The following is a 21,853-nucleotide window of genomic DNA, read 5'->3' as shown; positions in this document are numbered from 1 at the left end:
AGTGGAGAGAGACTGTGGCTCTCCTCAGCCAGCCTGTCACAGAGGACTCGAGCCCTCAGGAAGGAGCAGTCAGCCTGCACACCTCCGCAGTCACCATCCTACTGTTGGGCTTTCTTCCTCTTAAGTCCCACACCTTGTCTAGGTGTGACAGGGCACGGCTAACCAAATGGGGCTAGCTGGCCCCAAGTCTCCTGGGCCCAAAAGGGCCAGTCCAGCCTGTCACACCTTGGTTTTTGGCAGTTGAAAGCCCCAAATTTGTCAGTTTTCAGCAACTAAAATATGAAAATTGTTAAAATATGAACTAAAATGTGAAAACAAAAAGTTTCTTTTTTAAATGAAAACTTGAAAAATCCCATCAAAATGCAACATTTCTTACAGAAGTTTCCACTTTGATGAAACAGCCTGTCACAGAGTATGCTTGCCTTGCACCGTCCCCTGCTGGATGAGCACAGCACTGCAGGTGCTTTCTACCTCAGTTTCTCCTCACACAGGTTTTCTGTCTCTCCGAGAAATTCATATGGCTCAGCCCTCTGGCTGGGTCACTCTCAGAGTTCAGGCCCTTTCCAGGGTAACAAAAGTCCAAAGAAAAGGTACTTCCATCCCACTTGGATTTATTTCTCAGTTGCCCCTCTGGGCTTTTTAAGTTTTCCTACTCTGGGATAGGCACTGACCGACAGGAGACTTCCTGACCCTATTACAGGACCCAATTTTCTCCCTGTGGTACTTCCCAGAAACTGAGTTCTCTAACCTTTCATGAGGCCCTGGTGTTGTTCACACTGTCACCTGACCCCAATTAGTCCTGCCCCTTAAGTTCAGAGGCTGCTAATTATGGCACTCCAAGGGCTGATTAGTCCAAGGCCTCCTGGTTCTTAAAGAGGCAGGCCACCCTGTCCCATAGCCATTGTTTGCCTACAACAAATTTAAAATGAAAAATTTCTACCAGCTCCAATAATAAAGGAATTGTCTGAGAGCTCACCTCCTTTCCTGTTTGAGATCATGTGGATCGCCTTCTCTCCTTTTCACAGTTGCTTACATTAAAACAGGGATTCCCAAACTTGGTTCATGGCTCGTTCTGGTTAAGCCGAGACGCTTTGTTTACCTGAGCGTCCGCAGGTACGGCTACTGGCAGCTCCCAGTGGCCACGATTCACCGTTCCCGGCCAATGGGAGCTGCAGAAAGCGGTGGCCCAGCCCGCGCTGCTTCCTGCAGCTCCCATTGGCTGGGAATGGTGAACTGCGACCACTGGGAGCTGCGAGCACCCGTACCTGCGGACGCTCCAGGTAAACAAAGCGTCATGTGGCCTGCCAGGGGCTTACCTTGAATGAGCCGCGAACCAAGTTTGGGATCCACTGCATTAAAAGGAAAAGGAAGCATGCATTTTTAGCTGTTTTTAATGGGACACATGGTTTACATGCAGGTTTTGTGTTGGTATAACTAATATCTGTTTTGGGAAAAAGTTAATCACACTATCTCCCCTTCCTATTTGTTCTGCTCCTCTGTCTTCCTCTGCACACACTTCTGTGCTGCCTGGTCTCCTTTTCCTCTTCTCTTCTGAACATTCCACACACTTGCCTGGTTCTTCTCTCCTACTATACATCCTTGTTATTAGGTTTCCTTCTCTGCTGGACATGCTGACCAGCCACTTAATCTTTTTCTACTCTTGCTTTCCTGGACATGTTGTCTGACGTGCTGCTCTCATCAGTCCCCTGCCACTTCTGGCTTTGCAGCTCCATTTCTACTGGTGCATCAAATCCCCAAGGGCCACACTAGTTTATTTTCCTCCTATTTAGCTGCCATCTCTGGTAAAGGTAGCTAGGAGAGAGGGTCCTCCTTGTTTCCAGTTGCATTTTCAGATCTCCAGCCTCTTCACACAATGCACAATATTGGGTGTGTTCCTAAGGGAGGGAATGTAGGGCAGTAGCTGGGGACTCCCTATGTTGTGGCTATTCCTGGCTGCTGGACTGGCCCAAATTAGGGCAGCCTTCAGGCTACTTCAATCTGCATTAGGGGCCAAAATGGCCCTAGCTGCTCCAAGACCGAGAGAGGTGCAGAGGTGATGTAAAGTCACTTCTCCTTGAGCCCTCTGTTGTGCTTAACTCAAGAAGAGAGATAACCTGATCTTCTTGTGTTTCAACCCTGATTTACAAGGACCAATTGTAAGGGTAAAAATCGTTTACTTTTCATGCATATTCTGCCCTTGGCATCTCTGACCAGGTTGTAAACAAAGCTCTGCATTCCCAATTTTGATGATGGTTTTCATGACCTAGAGCAGTGATTCTCAAACTTTTTGTATTGATGACCCCTTTCATGCAGCAAGCTTCTGAGCGTGACCCTCCTTATAAATTAAAAACAGGGGTTTTAATTTAATTTTTATTTAACAGGGGCTTGGAGCTGTCAGACCCCACATATGGCCATGCTCAGGGCTGACAGGCCCATGGAGCTGACAGCCTGTGATCCCCTGAGGTGTCAAGACCCCCAACTGAAAACCCCTGACATAGAGGCTTCAAACTGGAATCAGAATCACCAACTCTCTTTCACATAGACCACAAAACCACCATCTGACTGTACCAATTTTCAGTCACCAGTCAAATCAAAATCAGTGACCTAGAGATTAAAGTCTTCATTATCCCATTACAAATCCCAAGTCAACAAGACCTCATTTTAATTGATTCATGGTCTTAAAACAAAACAAAAAACAATAATGCAGGCCTTTTCACTGAGTTTAAAGTAACGGCTCTGAAAGATATGCTTCAGGGATCCATAATTTAGCATCTCCTGATTATTGTACATATTTAATCAGTTATTAGTTAACATATTAAAAACTTTTTAGTCAATGGAACACTGCTTACACCAATGCTGAAATTGAACCACTCTTTAGTAGATTGTACCTAGCAGTTCTAATGTACATTATTAGTTAGATAATCTGCTCCAATGAAATCTAATGCTGTGTTAGAAGATGCATAGGCATATAGTGGCCCTCCTCCAGGGTAGTCGTTATGGTCTGGAAAAAGAGGGCATGGCCAAACCATGGCTGTGCTTTGTTTGTTTCATGAATTAAAGGCTTCAAATCAAGATTGGATGTATTTTTTAAAAGATATGCACTAGTTCCTCCACAAGATACGTGGCGCAGTGCAGGAGTGGTGGGTAAATTCCTATAGCCTGTGCTATTCCAAAGGTCAGACCAGATCATCATATTGGTCCCTTAAAAAATCTATGTATAGTGTCCTGTCAAAACATGCACAGTATTCTTAACGTTAGTGGACGTCCTGTCTGCACACAGACAGGACACATAGAGCGGAACTATTTAAATGCTTTTTGAAAGGGTGAACATATGTTGAACACTGAGAAGATGCCCTCATTTCAGCATTCCTTTACTTTCTTGTGTCGTTATGTTAGTTTGCTATTTGCTTTTGTCTTAATTCAACTTCCTTCAGATCTATTTTGAATCCTTACATGTTTGAGATCAATAGCACCATTTCAGGATACTGAAGGGTTAGCCTACTTCTTTCTGGGGGTAAGTCACACTCAGGTGAATCCAAAAGCCATAGTTCCTTCTAGGTTGTCTCAAAATGGCTCTTGCCCTAAAGCCCTGACTTAAACTTATGAAACCAATGAAGTTCAGAATTAAGACTGATACCACCATGTTTTTTTTTTGTCCCATCGAGCCCAATTATTACAAACACACAGCATGTGGCATCTCTCATTAAAGAAGTGATATCTGGCCAGGTTTTTAGTATTCAATCAGTTTCCTTCTCCATTACCTTACATCTTGTGTAGTCATTTACAATATGCAAAGTGAGAGTGCTGTGTGTGTAAAATGGAGTGACAATGTTTTTTCAAGGTGCAAATCAATGGAGAATTAGGCTGTATAGTGCATTCTATATACTTGTCAACACAACCAATGCATAGTAGAAAAATTCTTAATAAAGGCTGTAACAGCATTAAGTTAGATAATACCTTTATTTTGCCTTTACATTTCAAGAAGGAGAACTTGCGTCATGATTAAAATAAGATAGTCATGATGACTGTTTCAAATTTCTGTTTTTGTATATTTTTCCCCTTTCATTATTCATACTAATCTCAAACCCTTTCTTTTCAAGAGAATCCTCATAGATATGAATATCTGAAAAAGCAGCACAAAACAGAGAAGAAACAATAAAACATGAAAAGGATAAGTGCTCTTCATTCAGAAAAACCAAGAAGTCATAGTAAAAAGGTCATAACTTCAAATGTTTCAGTCAAATTCCTTGACTATACAAACATTTAGAAAGGCAGAAACCACTTCAAGGAATAATCATCATGGGAAATGATTTAGGATAAAAAAAACAAACAGGGGCTAAAACTGATTTTATGATAAAAGATCATTAAACCTTTTCTCAGACTACATTTTTGGAATAAAAAAGTGTAGAGATTTAGCTAAATAATGCAGATGGGTGAAATTTCAGAAGCAGTTGGCTTTACCATGAGACAGCAATTTAGAACAATGAACAGCCTGTCAATTCTCCTTATTCACTTGGTTTTAGAAAGTGGCTAGTGCCGCCTATTATGGAGGCACCTTAAGCTGATTCTTACCACATAATATCAACAAACCCAAGCCAGACAGTTAGATTAGCAGCAAAACACCATCTGTTCATATTAATACATATAATCAAAGTCTAACACATTCACAGTAACATATTCAGGGATTTTATTTTTATTGTTCACACTTTGCCTTTATCTGAGAAACACAAATGGAGTTCTGAACTACTGTGTGCTTGGCTCAGAGCTCCTGTGAAGACTCACAAGAGACAATGAATCAGTGTGAAATACTATGGCAATTAAATATGAAGTGAAGCTCTCGCTGCCCTTCCCACTTGTACTTTCTCCGAGAAGAATGAATGGGTTGCCTTAACAAGCTTCGATCTTCCAAGAGCACAGCATCTAAGTGCATTTCTGCATCAAATGATTGGCATTGGTTTGAGACAACTGGTGAATAGGAGACAGATGATTAGTAGTACTGTATGAATGTTCTAGTGCAACAGCTTATACAGTTGCCATTAAGATCATTACTGTTCAATCACATTAGTATCTTCCAGATGTGACTGTCTGTCTTGCTTTCCCTATTCTTGCAATGAATGAAGAGAACACCTCTAATGAACTGAACCCAGGTTGAGAATACATCAGCTGTCCATGCTCCCCCTTCTGAATGTCTAGAACAGCTCATACAACTAGCTCCTGAATGATACATTAAGATCTACATCTAGTGTTCCTCTCCTAGCAAATTCCTGATGGAGAAGGGAGTTGTTGATTGACCACAGTCCACAACAAATGTGCCTCAGGCTTGTATCTCTTGGCGAATTTTTTCTTGACAACCGCCATGAAGGAGAGCTACAAAATTAAGATCTTGGAGCAGAATCACTTTCTCTATATCAGTAGATGGGACTAATCTAACAGTGACTCTGATTTAGTAGATGGATATAGATGTATACATAAACATTTGTTTAAATCTTAAAAAAAAAAAAGTCTGGGTGAGTTACCTGAATTAGGCAGGCCAATTGTGACTATTTAGCCTGTGATGCACATGAATCTTCAGGAGCGGAAGGAGATAGTAAGAAGGTGCACTTTTTTATTTTATTCAATTTAAAACATAAAATTAAGACGTATCTAATCTGATGCATTTTGGGAAAATATTAAATACAATTCACAGAAGCCAGCATATCCAGCAACTTACTCACCACATAATCAAAATTAGCCAGACAAAATGTATCATCCTACTCACAAACATCAACCCTTACCGCACTCCCCTCCAGTTAGATAGTTTAAGCATTCTTATTTCTGATAGAGGTCCAGTATAAGGCTTGATAGACATTTTCATTCACAATTTTCTCTTTTTCACTCAGTTAAGATGTGTGCGCGAACAAGGAGAAGGAACAAGAAATGATGCACATTTTTCTACTCTTCATATGGTATTTGTGATAGCGTGCCCCATAAGGCTTTACGGAAATATGCTTATGAATGTATATATGACATAACTAGAATATGTTTTTTTTGCTACATATGCCATGTAACATATCTATGTAAAGGTTATGATCTACTGAATCTATTAATCGTATTTCTTTGCATGTATCATTTTTGTACTTGAAGTAAGGAATATCGCCTGTATACTTGCTTGATAGCATTTGGTCGGCTTCTTGAGAAAGGGGTGTGCAAATTAAGTGCCCCATCAAGAACCACTTAGGCCAATAATGAACTTGAAGATGCCAATCCACATCGGAACCTTCCCAGGAATGTGGTTTGGCAGGTAAGAAACTCAGTCATGCATGGACATGTGACTTGCCCATGTGACTCCAAAACTCCATCTTGGAGCTGGACTTTGCATAGGAGAGAAGAGGGGGGTCTCCACCCACAAGAGAAAATCTACTTAAACCCCTGGGAGACCCCTCCATTTGGTCTTCAGCTGGCTAAAGAGCCTCTCCACCCCCAAGGATACCTGAAAGAGACTGGAACGAAGGACAGTAACTACAAGGGGTGTGCGTGATTGCTGGACTCTGACTAGAAGGAGACTAGTCTGTAAAAGGAACCTTACTGGAACTGCTGAGATTTTTATCTGTGCTCAGTTGTCTTACTGTATTAGACTCAGACTTGTGTGTTCTATTTTATTTTACTTGGTAATTCATTTTGTTCTGTCTGTTACTGCTTGGAACCACTTAAATCCTACTTTCTGTATTTAATAAAACCACTTTTTAGTTCTTAATTAACCCAGAGTGTGTATTAATACCTGGGGTGGGGACTGGGCGGGGGGCAAACAGCTGTGCATCTCTCTCTATCAGTGTTATAGAGGGCGAACAATTTATGAGTTTACCCTTTATAAGCTTTATACAGGGTAAAACGGATTTATTTGAGGTTTAGACCCCACTGGGAGTTGGGCATCTGAGTGTTGAAGACAGGAACACTTCTGTAAGATGCTTTCAGCTAAGTCTGCAGCTTTGGGGCATTTGTTTCAGACCCCGGATCTGTGTTGGAGCAAACTGGCGTGTCTGGCTCAGCAAGACAGCGTGCTGGGGTCCTAAGCTGCCAGGGCAGGAAAGCAGGGGCAGAAGTAGCCTTGGCACATCAGTTGGCAGGTCCCAAGGGGGTTTCTGTGATCCAACCTGTCACCAGGGCTGGCTTTAGGAAGTGCGGGGCCCAATTCGAACAGATTTGGCGGGGCCCCCGCAGGGATGACTTAAAAAACAAAACAAAACATGTAAAAAAAACATGTAGGGCTTGTACTCACTGGGCGGTACTCCGAGTCTTCAGTGGGACTTCTGCGGCAGGTCCTTCACTTGCTCTAGGTCTTTGGCGGCACTGAAGGACGCGCCACCGAAGTGCTGCCGAAGACCCAGAGCAAGTGAAGGACCCGCTGCCACAAAGTGAAGAAAAATTAAAAAGGCGCCTCTAGCCAGGGAAGGGATTCTCACTGGGGGCGGGGCCCTTTTAGGCCCGGGGCCTGATTCGGGGGAATTGGTGGAATAGGCCTAAAGCCAGCCCTGCCTGTCACAGTATTATCCCCTTTTTCTTTGTAAATCACCACATCCATATTTTACGTTTTCAAAAGAATTGGACTTACTGCATTATTTATCCCAAGAATTTATCCACAAAAGAAGCTATGATTATGTGTTTTTATAGTATCTAGTGCACTTGGGTTCTAACCTGGTTGTTGCTTTTAGACATTACTACAATATAAATATTAAACAATAGCAAGATATCAGTGGAATGTAAAATTAAAATCTAATTGCACTCAAGAAATTATTTCCCTATTAGGCACAATATATATTTTTGTTATTCCTGATTTTCATTGTTTATCCTTTATTTTAAGTGCTGTGTCCTGTATTTATTAGGCTTTTGGCAACTTGAAAGGTTCTTATGTTTTCCAGTTAGAGAAGACCTTCTGTTGAATGTATTTTACATTTCAATATTGCTGGGTATAAAGCATGAATGCTGATGCCATGCATAATCCTCCTTTATATGCCAATTCTGAAGAACGGCATATACAATCAAACATGAAAAAGAATTTTTGGTTTACATAATACGGGGTCGCGAGGAAGAGGAAAATTTTAATAGCACTGGCTGATTTACCACATTTCATGAACTTGATTAAAAAGGAAAAAAGATTTAAAAGTGCAAGTTCCTTAGTGACAGTTACATAAGGAGATTAAAGAATATTTCTGACTGGATTCTTTCTCAGATCATAAGAGGGTTTATTGCAGCAGTATGACCAAGAATGTGTTTTCTTACCTGAAGCCCAACACTGTCTGCTTGTCCACCTTTAATTAATTGAGAGATAAAGAGGCCACAAGTAAATTCCAGTCCTCCTCGCACACTTATTCCAAGCCCTTCAGGATGCAAACGATCCAGTCTCACTTCCTTCAGTTTTCTGTAAATGTATTAATGTATTGCTAGTGAACAACATTACTTAATGAACATCATAACAAGTCGTGACAATTGAAGCTTCATTTTAAGCATTTTTAGTTACTGCTTAAAATATTTTCAGTTGTTATGCTTAGACTTGAAAAGAAAATATGTGACTAATATTTTCAACGGACACAGGGCTGGCTGTAGCCATTTTGCCGCCCTAAGCATGGCGGCACGCAACGGGGGGCGCTCTGCCGCTCGCTGATCCCGCGGCTCTGGTGGACCTCCTGCAGGCATGCCTGTGGATGCTCCACTGGAGCCGCGGGACCAGAGGACCCTCTGCAGGCATGCCTGCGGGAGTCCACCGGAGCTGCCTGCCGCCCTCTCGGCAACTGGCAGAGCGCCCCTCGCGGCATGCTGCCCCAAGCACGCGCTTGGCGCGCTGGGGCCTGGAGCTGGCCCTGAACGGACACATTTCTGTGCAAACAATAAATTTAGTCCACAAAGAACTACATCTAAAACAACTTCAGTATTTGTGATAGCATGCACAGGATATAGATATTTTATTCATCAAAACATGGCTGAATAAATTACTTTTCAATCAAGAATTCCTGCTAGTGTTCACGTGACCTACATTGTTCTACACCAATGGGTCTCAAACTTTTTTTACTGGCAACCCCTTTCACAAAGCAAGACTCTGAGTGTGACCCCCCTAATAAATTAAACATACTTTTAAATACATTTAACACCATTATAAATGCTGGAGGCAAGCAGGGTTTGGGGTGGAGGTTGACAGCTCGCGACCCCGCATGTAATAACCTCATGACCCCCTGAGGGGTTCCGACCCCTAGTTTGAGAACCCCTGTTCTACACGTACCTTGATCGTTTAGGCGTCAGATGATCATATTCCACTTGATGTTTTAATGGGATAAGGGGACGGATGGCATCAAACAGCGGCAATCTACTCGGTTCATTAATCACAAGCTTTAGGTCCCCTACCAGTACTGGGAGATTCATGGATCTATAAAAATACATTGAGAAAAACAGGACTGGGTGATCAAAATACTAACAAGATTATATTTTCTGTTTGTAACTCATACTAAAACAGGATTTGTGTGTGTGTGTGTGTATGCGTGTGTGAGAGAGATTTGTTTAAAAGGTTCTTTATGTAGTTCAAGGCCAATCATAAACAAGGCATATATTTTTCCTATATCATTTAAAAATAAAACTAGCATAAAGATATTTTTCTAATTCAAGTAAACTCATGTCCACGTTGTCTATGTAATTCTTTCATCCACAAATGTCTTGTCAATATGGTAAGGAAGATGGCTTTATTCAGTTTTATTCTCAGAAATACCAACAGTAGACCTATGTAAATCTTTGCTCATGACATTCAAAACCAGGTAAATTTCTTCGCCAGGTTTTAGATTTTATTTCAAGCCTGAAACTCTACCCACATTTGCAAACCTTTTTAGTAAACCTGGGCCATGTTTTCAGCAAACTTCTTCTCTCCATGGATTCAGGAGATAGATGTATAGTTGCAATCCCAAAAAGCCACATGGAACTGAGTGGTAGCAGCTAAGTATGTTTGAATTTACAGATCATAGAATCATCATAGATTATTAGGGTTGGAAGGGACCTCAAGAGATCATCTAGTCCAACCCCCTGCTCAAAGCAGGACCAATCCCCAAATGGTCCCTTCAAGGACTGAACTCACAACTATGGTTTAGTAGGCCAATGCTCAAACCACTGAGCTATCCCTCCCAACCACTGAGCTATCCCTCATTTGAACTCAAAACAAAGTGAAATTCAGTGGTGGTGAAATTACATAAACCAACTATATAAATACAGTTTGAACCAGCATGAATAGAAAACTGCTTATTTTCTTTGAGTTCTACCTAAGCATTCTTGTTACTAACTTTATCAATTTTGAGACACAGTCATAGAGCCAGATTATGTTGTCATGTCACACAAGTGTGAATCTGGAACAACTCCATTGGCTTGAATGGAGCACAACAGACAGCAGAACTTGGCCCATATCTGCCTATTCACTGTAAGATATCTATCATCACAGCATTTAGGTACCCTGCATATTACTTTTCTTGATGTGCATGTAACCCATTAACATTAATAGAAACTAATACAAATCATAATGAGATTATACCCCCAAATATTTAATCTTATTTGAAAAGAGTATTCAGAGTGAAACAAATCCTAGCTGTTGGCCACAATATGTATTTGTCTTAACTTTTTTATTTATTATGAAGTACGGTAGCAAAAAAGGTAAGATCATTCAATAAACTTCAATAGCAGCATTTAATATTTTACTTAAAACTCAGTACAATTTCTGAACTTGTGGGGAAAAGTTAATGGGGGGGATATTTGTTAATTTTGTAACTGTAAGGAAGTTTTAAATAATTAACAGCTACTGTTTCATACTGGTTTCACAAGCAACAGGCAATGCTTTATGAATGGAGAAGCAATTAGACAGACCTCAGTGAAACTGAATCGGATATGCAGCTGAGGCCATACAAAACGGTAGCTCAGTACAAAGACCACATGGAAATTTGGAAACTTCTACATTTCACTCCACTGAGATGCTATTAATTAAGACATGAATGGAAACAATGTCCATCAGAACCATTCAGCTATGAAGTATGGAAAAAATATTCTCTTCTTTAAGAAACAGTGGCCCAGATGCCGATCTCAGTTGCACTGACATTAATGCACAGTAATTGCATTGATTTACACAGGTGTAATTGGAATGAATAATTGACTTGATATCTTGTAACTGATGTTTTTGTCTTTTTGTTATAGAAAAACAAAATGCTTCAATGTGCAGGGCAAAGATTTCCAGGTTGAATTTATTAATAGTCTTTCTGCTAAAACAGTCCAAAGTATTTTTGCATGTTGGAGAGATTTATAAAAGAGTGAATCTAAAAATCGAATAAAATAAGCAAACTGACTGGTCAAACAATTTTGCTCTTTCCTATAAAAGATGCTCATGATTTTTTTCCTATTATAAACTATGAAGTTTCCATTTATTTATGTAACTGGTAAGTCATCACAAACAAAATAACTTTATGATCAAACTTAAAACCATGCTCATTTCTTATGTACTGAATTGCAGAAGTATATGACTCTTTAAAATAAAACTAGGAATTATTACTTTAGCTCGTTTTCTACAGACTACATTTAAGATTATTGTTTAAATTAGTTTTTAGCTATATAATCTTTAAATAAAAATGCAATGGATCTATAACTGCTTTTAATAGTCTGAAGTTAGAACTTACTGGTGGTACATCCGTAGCACATCATAAAGGTAATCCTTCTCTGCTTCATTGTCAATAAGCAAGTCAACCTGAAAACACAAGAACATCATTGTAATTCTATGACTTAATAGCCACAAATGTTGAAAGTATAAGACATTCAGAAATTCCTGAGCAAAGGGACAATGATTTCAATGGGATAAGTCATCCAATACACAAATAAAATCTTTGAAAGGCAATATTACTTCAGGATTTGAAACCTAAGGCAATGCTGATTTTTTTCTTTTTAATACTAACGGATTGGCTACCATGTCCAAAACTTATCACCACAGATTTTGAAAGCTACCATTCCATTTAGCACAGCATGCTGTAATATCACAAGCTCATCTTACCTTATAACAACTGTATTGTTGAATAAATATTTTCAGAAACCTTTTTGGCCATTCATTAATATAGCACATGCTTTCACAACCAGAAACGTCACAATCAAGATAACTCTACTATATGTTAAGTGGCTTTAAAGTTCTGATTTTCACATCTCTCATATACTGTTAGGTAAACTACCCACTAGCCTAGATTCTTCCTCTTGGCTCTGGTACTCTGATAGAGCTGGTTGCTTGCTATTCATTACTTCCTCACTCTGTAACAGTGCATTCACTTAAACCAGTGTTAGATTACAAGGCTTCCACTTTTAGCTGCACTAAAACAAAATTAAAAACGTTCAGATCTGTTGCATGTCAATTTCTGCCTTCTGTGAGACCCATGAAAACCCACTGGCCTCCTTTGCAACAGCAGATTACATCATAGAAATTTTGCTTTTAGACAAGATTAATGTTTATGAAAACATAATTTACATCTAAGGTAAAGTTACTGTGACAAAAAGTCCAAGGACAAATGTGAATGTTTAAGCATATTCCTTTTATTCTAGGTTTACAATATCTTTGTATTACATTTTAAGTTAAATTAATGCTTCACGTTGCATTATAAATCTCTTCCTGCCCTCCAAAACCAGCACGATTCCACATATAATTGATTGTCTGTGAGTTTTTCCCCCTGCAACAAAACACTTACTGCACAATTAAAAGTTAGACACTTATGCACAGGCAAGATTGTTTGACAGTATAAATGAGCAAATTGCAACAGTGAACTTCAGAATCTAGGAAAGAAAATGTGTGTAAAAATCTAACAACATGGTTGCACTCATAACTTGGTGATATACAATGAGCCAAATTCTCCATTGATCAACAGACCTCCAAGGGTTTTCACATTGGATGTAAATACAACACAAAATCTGGTACAATGGATCCAAGCACTGCGTCTAGCTAAGGTGCTACAGACGGGTGCTTAAGAGTTTTGAGAAATATGTCCAAACCACTAATAAATTCTCCCTACAGACCTTGGACCCAAAACAACAACCCTTCTCCCTGTCTGACTGGAGGACAGACCCTGTAGAAACGGTACACTACTCACACAATATGCCGTGCATCAAGGGTAAGGCTTGGAAAGATTGTCAGTAAATGTCAATTTCATCGTACACACACACTGAGGAAAATATATTTCCATTGACAATAATAGAAATTTACAGATAGGCGAAGAAAGAAAAATGCTGGTTACTAGAGTTTGATTAAGGATATTTATGTAGTATATTTTGACATGCGATGTTGACAATTTGTGTTTTAACAGTGACAAAGCTTTAACTTTTTGAACCTCAACATCAAGTGTCATTAAATAATTATTGTCTGACCCACATATTTTCCCACCGCCATAATTTTCCAAAACAGTGAAAATTTAAAATTGGTAAGAATTGAAAAAAAAAATCTTTACAAATAAACATTGATATTATCCATCAAAATTACAAATAAAGAAAACCAAAACTGAATTCTGCCATGTCTAGTCATGGGGCTGTAGCTGCCATATGTTTAGTTTTTAGGTGGGGGTAGCATGTTCCCCACTCCTCCTAGTTTTCAGTAGTGGGAGGGAAGAATACAGCATTTAAATCTTGCTGTTCCTTTTAACACAACATCCAGCCTTTTCTCTCTGTCCTTTCCACCAAAATTCTCATCAAAACCTTCATCATTTCATGACTTGATGATCCCTAATTCCTTCTCTCTGGTCTTGACAAAGGCACGCTTGACAAAAAGGTACTCCAGCCCATTCAAAATGCTGCTTTTAGGATCATTTTCTTGGCCTGGTGCTCTGACTGTATCCCACACCCCCTCCCAATTTACAACCCTCCACTGGCTTTCACTTTTGCACTGCAAACATATACCACTTTTTCTTCACCTCTAAGATTTTCATGGCTGGGGCCTGCCCTTCCTTAATGATCCATTCTGGCCTTCAGTCTATGAAACCCTACCTATAAACTCTAAACCCTCCCAACAATACCAGCCTCTAGTGCCTGCTCATCAAATTTTCCCCTCCAACACCTTTGTGCTCTGTCACCTACTACCTCTTATGCATGGAAGAAACTCTCCTTAAAAATCTGCAAAGCTACCCCTGATATCATCTTTAAAATTTCTCTTTCCTGTGATACCTACAAAACACTTGATGAAAACTAGGCAGCTTGTGTGCTGCAACTGCAGGGTTTTCCATTCAACATTACCATTTTTCAGCAGCTTTGTCTCCACCACTCATTGGACTGTTGTATCCATCTGTTGTCTCTTGTCATTTGCTTATATTGTAAGCTCTTTGTAACAGCCACTCTTTTGTTACATGTGCATTTTGCTTATCACAATGGGTTCCTGCTAGGGACTCTTCCCAGAATGGATTTAGCCTAATAACACAAAATATCAGCATTTTATACCAACCTAATCCTTGAGAAATAAAAGCATGGAAGACACTTGAGACGAGGAATAGAGATATACCGTTTCATAGATTTTAAGGTCAGAAGGATCCACTATGATCATCTGCTCTGACTTTCTGCATAACACAGGCAATATATTTTCACCCAGAGATTCCTGCATCAAACCCATAACTTCTGGTTGAGCTACAGCATTTTTTTTTGTCCTTTCTTTTTTAGAAAAATCCAAGACTTCAAGTGATGAAGAATTCACCACAGCCATTAGTAAGGTGTTCCAAAGGTTAATTACTCTCACTCTTAAAAATCTGTTCCTTATTTCTCATCCGAACTTGTCTAGCTTCAGCTTCTGTCCATTGGCTCTTGTTATGTCTTTGTTTGTTAACTTAAAGAGCCCTCTACTGATAGAAACCCCTTCCCCATGTAGGTATTATAAACTATGATGAAGTCTCCACCATAACAGTCTCCTTAATAAGCTAAAGAGATTGACCTTTAGCCTCCCGCTATACATGCACTTTTTCCAGAATTCAAATAATTCCTTTAGTTCTTCTCTGAATCCTTTCCAATTTGCCAATATTCTCTTTAAAAGTGTGTACACCACAACTGGGCATGGCATTCCACTAACGGTGTCCCTGATTCTATACCCAGTGGTAATAACACTTCCCATTTTTCTACTTCTACTAGATATTCCCCTGATTATATGTCCAAGGATAGCACTTGCTCTTTTATAGCCACCACATTGCATTACAAGCTCATATTCAGCTGGTTATCCACCATGACCTTTATTCATTTTCTGAGTCATTGCTTTGAAAAATACAATCCCCTAACATGCTACAGTCCCCTAATATGTGACCTAAATTTTAGGTTCCTAGCTACTTGACCTGGCATTAGCTGTATTAAAAACATATTTTGTTCAAGTCAATCCAGCTTACCATGGGATCTCGACCAGTGGTTCTCAAACTAGGACCCGCGCCACTTCCTACAGCCCCCATTGGCCTGGAGTGGCGAACTGTGGCCAGTGCGAGCCACGATCAGCCAAACTTGCAGACATGGCAGGTCAACAAACAGGCCCAGTCCACCAGGGGCTTTCCCTGGAACAAGCAGCGGCCCTAGTTTGAGAACCACTGAGCTAGACCTCTCTGCGGAACTGAGCTGCCTCCTCCATCAAGTTTTGTCATCTGCAAACTTTACCAGCAATGATTTTATGTTTTCTTCCATATTATTGATAAATATATTGAATAGCATTGGGCCAAGAACAGATTCTGACTAGAAACGACCCCACTGGATGATGATTCCTCATTTCCTTTAATTTCTTATGATTTGTTATATGAAACACTGTAATTTATATGGGTTAACATACCTTATGGGCCACATTCTAATCACATTTAACCCAGTTTTACACTGTTGAAACTGCTGATTTATGGTAATGATTAACATCAGTGTGAGATAAATTAGATCTTTTGGTTTATTGTGTACCAGATGGCAAGATATTGTATATTTTGACTGATTCCAACAGATTATACTTCAACTGCATTAATATGGATAATAAAGAGATGCTGGAATGCTAAAGGTGATGCAGAATCAAAAGAAAACAGCAACTATATTTCTGACTTGCTTAGTACTACAAAAATTAAAGAAAACTGTAGTTCTGCTGTTGGTTCTTTAAATGTGAGACTATTGTGGATGGTTCGTTGCTTTTTGGCTTAGGTACAGCATATCTGCTCTAAATCTGTTAAGAACATTAAATAGATTATTTGCTTTTATTTGCTGCTGTAAAACAACATTTTATTGCAAACGAAAACAGACATAAGAAGCAGCAAAAGACATCAGCAGCCTAAAAAAAACTTTTAGGAAAAGATCCCCCCCACACACTTAAGGCTACACTGTCTGATCATACAGATTTTGCTACATACAGTTTTTAATTTTTTTACTACCCTAATTCCCATATATCATATTTTCACTGATGGTCATGGATTTTGCATGGTCACAAAGAACCTCCTTCTACTTCAATGGAGAAAGAAACACACTACATGTTCATCTTCCTCAGTACAGTGTTCAACTCAGACTTCCCTCACAATCACACAACACACATTGCATACTTGTGCACATATGTCTACCCTGCATATTTGCTAATGTTGCTGAGATTGTAATTAATGTTTTCTATCAAGTATATTGTAAGGGGGATTAGTATTTTTCCTTATCTGTTGGAAGTAAAAGATGTGCACACTATAAGTGGAAAATGTATTGTGTTGGTGTTAGGTCATGGTAAAGAGATGTCCCATAAATTGACATTTCCTTGGTTTTAAGAACATAAGAACGGCCATACTGGGTCAGACCAAAGGTCCATCTAGCCCAGTATCCTGTCTTCCAACAGTGGTCAATGCTAGGTACCCCAGAGGGAATGAACAGAACAGGTAATCATCAAGTGATCCATCCTTTGTTGCCCATTCCCAGCTTGTGGCAAACAGAGGCCAGGGACACCATCCCAACCCATCCTGGCTAATAGCCATGGATGGACCTATCCTCCATGAATTTATGTAGTTCTTTTTTGAACCCTGTTATGGACTTGGCCTTCACAACATCCTCTGACAAAGAATTCCACAGGTTGACTGTTCATTGTGTGAAGAAATATTTCTTTTTTTTGTTTTAAACCTGCTGCTTATTAATTTCATCTGAGGATTCCTAGTTTGTGTGTTGTGAGAAGGAGTAAATAACACTTCCTTAGTTACTTTCTCCACATCAGTCATGATATTATAGATCTCTATCATATCCCCCCTTAGTTGTCTCTTTTCCAAGATGAAAAGTCCCAGTTTTATTAATCTCTCCTCATATGGAAGCTGTTCAATATCCCTAATCATTTTTGTTGCCCTTTTCTGAACCTTTTCCAATTCCAATACATCTTTTTGAGATGGGGCGACCACATCTGCATGCAGTATTCAAGATGTGTGTGTACCATGGATTTAGAGAAGCAATATGATATATATTGTCTTATCTATCCCTTTCTTAATGATTCCCAATATTCTGTTTGCTTTTTTGACTGCCACTGCACATTGAGTGGATGTTTTCAATGAACTATCCACAATGACTCCAAGATCTCTTTCTTGAGTGGTAACAGCTAATTTAGACCCCATCATTTTACATGTAGAGTTGGAATTATGTTTTCCAGTGTGCATTACTTTGCATTTATCAACATTGAATTTCATCTGCCATTCTGTTGCCCAGTCACCCAGTTTTGAGAGATCCTTTTGCAGCTCTTTGCAGTTTGCCTGAGACTTAACTATATTGTTGTTTTGTATTATCATCTGCAAATTTTGCCACCTCACTTTATACCCTCTTTTCCAGATGATTTATGAATATTTGAATAGAACTGGTCCTAGTACAGACCCATGGAGGACATCACTATTTACCTGTCTTCACTCTGAAAATTCACTACTTATTCCTACCCTTTGTTTCCTATCTTTTAGCCAGTTGCCAATCCATGAGAGGAGGTTTTTCACTGGGTGGAGTTCCGCCCACTCCCCTTTTTTTTTTTTGGCTTGGGCAGTTGCACTCTCAGAGCGTGGGGCAGCAAAAAACCTAGAGCTGGCCCTGATAGGATGTCACACTTACTCAACCTATAGTATTTATTGATATAAGAATTAGCTCAGTGAAAACCAGTGCAGACAACAAACCCAACCAAACAACATGTCAGGATGCATAAGGAAAATACTGAAAATGTTATAATGTCATTGTATAAATCAATTTATTTATATGCTTACCCTATCTCAAAAGTATATCGCAGATATAGAAGGCATTCAGAGACAGATGACAAAACCCGAGGCATGGAAAAACTTCCATATGAAAAGAGATTGGACAGACTGGAATTAGTTAACTTACTTAGCAGTCCAAGTCAGAGATTTAGGACAGAGTTATAGAGAATAATGAATAGTACAGAGAAGATCAGCTGAGTACTTCAATTTACACCCTTAAAATACGGTACAAAAAACAAGAAGGAATTCCATGCAACTAAAAGGAAGCAAATTTAAAACTGATAAAAGAAAACGCTGTTGACACATTGCATAATTAATCAGTGGAACTTGCTACCACAAAATATCACTAAGGCCAAAACCCTGTGTGATTAAAGAGTATCAGATGTTTATATGGAGAAAGAGAACATCCACAGTTACATTAGACACTAAAAAAACTCACACATAAAAAACCAAAAGGAATGTAAACCCTTGTATTTCAGGGAGTAGGCCAACCTCTGGCAGGCATCAGGAAAAAACTTCCCCTAGGAGCAAGTTGTTCCATAAATGTCCATTATTGGAGTTTCTTTCCTCAGAAGCATCTAGTACTGGCCACTGTCAGAGACAGGATTTTTGACCATTGGAATAATTCATTCTAGCAATTCCTGTTACTATCAGTGAAGGCATTACAGGTTTAAAAATCAAATGCATTATTAGTAGAGTGATGCAGAGACAAAAATATATTTTATGAAAGTATGAACATGCCATGGCATATGAAAATTTGTCTTTTTCCTAAATGAACTTCAATAAATGCATCATTAAACCTAGAAGGGATGCAAACAAACCAAATAATGAACAGTGACATTTTCTACCCTTTCTAAATTCTGACAAACTGGAAAACAAATAAATGCTAAGAAGTCTTGGTACAATGAACATTTGTGGCCTGGTTGATTAACATCAGTTAATTAGAACTGTCCTTTGCATAAGGATCTATATAAACTATTACTTGAAGGGTCAAATGTCACAGGATCACATGTCTCAGAGTTTATATTATCTTGTTGCAGTTACAGAGAATGCTTTGAAAACTAAATGCAGACACTTTCATTAAGAAATAAAGCATTATTGACAGACTCACAAAATAGGGTCTGTTAATACAGAGATACCATACACTCATTTCAGAGAATACTTACTACAGTTGTGTAATTTTGAATCCTAGGATACAACTATGTAAATCATTTCCTTGTGGATTGTTTTCACACTGTTTAAATCCATGACATTTCTTTGCTTTTAATTTACAATATTAATAAAATTTATCACTCACAAAATAATTTAATTATATGTGCATAGTAATCTGATATTCAGCCAAGATTTATTTATTGTAGAAAAAAGATTATGAAAAATATCAGAGGTATGTGATCTCAAAAACTGTAATGCAACTGAAATACAATATAATTAAACTTTCAAGTCATACTGCAGGGTTCATTTGTTTTCCCTGGCCTTTGAGAACACTTAGAAGAGACTGAAGCAACAGGCAATGTTAGGATGTAATTTATACATAGAGCTTCTGCTTGGTAGAAAGGAAGAACTGATTAAATTACAAAATCAAATACAAATGTCATTTAATTGATAGGAGACACAGAACCTGTGTAAGGGCATATTTTACTGTTCTAACTCAAAAGAATAAATATTTTAAGTTATGGATTCAAAACAAACTAAAATTAATATTACTGCATCACTAAAACCATGCAGTTTAACAGTTTAAGCAAGAGGCCTTATCCTGAAACTCTTTATTTAGGTGGGTAGTCATTACTCTCCCATTCATCCTAGTAACTTTTGCATTAGTATGTTGAGAGTAAAGATTACTTGCATGAATATCTGTTAGCAGAACTGGACCCAAGATGATTTATAAATTATTGCCAACATGAAAAGGAATAGGTCCAATGTCCAAGACCATAATTATTGCCTCACAGGCCTGACAGATCTGTTGCCCAACCCAATCCAGAGTTAGAGACAATGATGGTTAGCAAGGCAGACATTTTATTAGACATTTGTAATCATTTGGATATTTTAATATCAAAACATATTCAGAGCCTTACTTCATGTTTCCCTGGAGGTGCTTCTTCTGGGTCCGGCTACATCAATCTAGCCAATTTATTTATGAAAGCTTTTATTACAATTTTATATTTAATACATAAAATGCATGTATCCTCTCTTAAAAAGCCACAGAAGGGAATTGCAAAAATCAGATGCCTGACAGAGAAGATCTTTAAAGGCAGGACTGCACTGGAAACTTGAAAGATATTTTAAGTAGTTGCTTAAGGCTGAGCTCTGATGCAAGACTCAATTTCTCAAAAAGAGACATTTGGGCCTCACTGAATGAACATTTGTGTGGGTAGATTACAACCTTACATGTCATGCAAATTGGGTTGCTAGATACATAAAGAATATTTGCAGGACTGTGCATAGCTGACTGGACACATAAAAGTAAAGACCAAACAGAATTCCTTTGCATCTTTGGCCATGAATGCTGGTTACTGCAAATGGTGATTATTTGGCCTTGAGCTTTCGGGCCTGGGTTTACTTTCCCCATTGTGAACTGGCTAGTATTGATTTGATTTGACTTGACTTGACTCTGATGGAAGAAATAAAATAGCTTTTGTTTAATAAACGCAGCCCTGCCAACTGCCAAGTCTAACTTCTTCCAAGAGACATTTTTTCTGAAGGGTTTTTAAATCAACTTTAAAAGTCTCCTATTCTTTTGAGGGAATATGTTGTGTGTTTTTTTCAGTGACATTTATCAAATTAACGGTAGAGTTCCTGTTTGTTTTACAGGGCCCCAGTTTGGGAGCCCTGTAATTCAGGTCAAATCAAAGAGCTAGAGATGGAGCCAGCCAACTTGTCTGGTGCGTTTCAATCAAGCCATCAACTTTCCGTGCCTTGAACTAGAAGTCCTGCCAGGGAGTGAAGTCCCAGTCCTCCCGTCCCAGGAGAGGTTTTCTCCCCACGGCTCAGGGAGAAAAGCTTTGCTCTGCTATAGGCACTTCACGTTCACCGCCTTCCCCAGGATCCGGGTTAATTGATACCAAGAGTCCATAGTCCCAGCAAAATGTCCCCTCGCCTCTCCCAGCGAGCGGCAGCCACTGAGCTGGGCAGCGTGGTGAGAAAGTTACCGATTGCAAAGGGTAGAGTGAGGCTGCAGCGCGCTGCTCTCTTACCTTGTGCCTGAACTCCCTGGCTACCTTCCGCTCCATGACAATGGGGGGCCCAGAGCCTGCGGCTTTCCTCGGGCTTGTTTCCTGCTCACGGGCAGCTGCTCTGCGGCTGCTCCTGGTCCCCGGCAGACTGGCGAGGGGTGCAGAGCCCAGGCCGTGCGCTAGAGGGAGCGGCGCGGCTCGGCTGGAAGGGCTGGGTGCGGCGACAGGGCACCTGCAGCTCAGCAGGGTGCTCACCACTTTCAGTCCCCTCTCCTCCGCTTCTGTTCTGTCTCCCTCCTCTCGTGCAGGTAACCACTGACACTCAAGGAGCAGAGAGAGCCTTGACAAACACATAGCTGCTGAAGCTCAGCTCCTGTCCTTTTCTGTTAACCCATTTTTGTAACTCTTTTCCTTTTCCCAGGCTAGGGAAGTCACCGACTCTACTTGCTCCCTTGCAGCTGCTTGTTGCAAATTGGTCACTGCCCTATGGTCAGC

At 39.6% G+C, this 21,853-nt stretch overlaps 1 protein-coding gene across 2 annotated transcripts in view; it reads right to left on the bottom strand.

The window, feature by feature from the left end:
• Nucleotides 1–21,475, bottom strand: part of USH1C (USH1 protein network component harmonin) — a 108,286-nt gene extending 86,811 nt beyond the window's left edge. For both annotated transcript variants that reach the window (XM_075065120.1, XM_075065121.1), the window contains exons 1-4: nt 21,380–21,475; nt 11,667–11,734; nt 9,251–9,394; nt 8,257–8,395 (exon numbers count right to left, since the gene is read on the bottom strand). In XM_075065120.1, coding sequence (XP_074921221.1) covers nt 8,257–8,395; nt 9,251–9,394; nt 11,667–11,734; nt 21,380–21,415 — 387 coding nt within the window. In that variant the 5' untranslated portion in view covers nt 21,416–21,475. The remainder of the gene's footprint in view (nt 1–8,256; nt 8,396–9,250; nt 9,395–11,666; nt 11,735–21,379) is intronic.
• Between the last annotated feature and the right edge of the window lie 378 nt (nt 21,476–21,853).

Source organism: Chelonoidis abingdonii, chromosome 4, assembly GCF_003597395.2.
Source record: "Chelonoidis abingdonii isolate Lonesome George chromosome 4, CheloAbing_2.0, whole genome shotgun sequence".
Lineage (NCBI taxonomy): Eukaryota > Metazoa > Chordata > Testudines > Testudinidae > Chelonoidis > Chelonoidis abingdonii.
The sequence above is the reverse complement of the archived record's forward strand: the minus strand, read 5'-3'. Positions and strand labels throughout refer to the sequence as shown.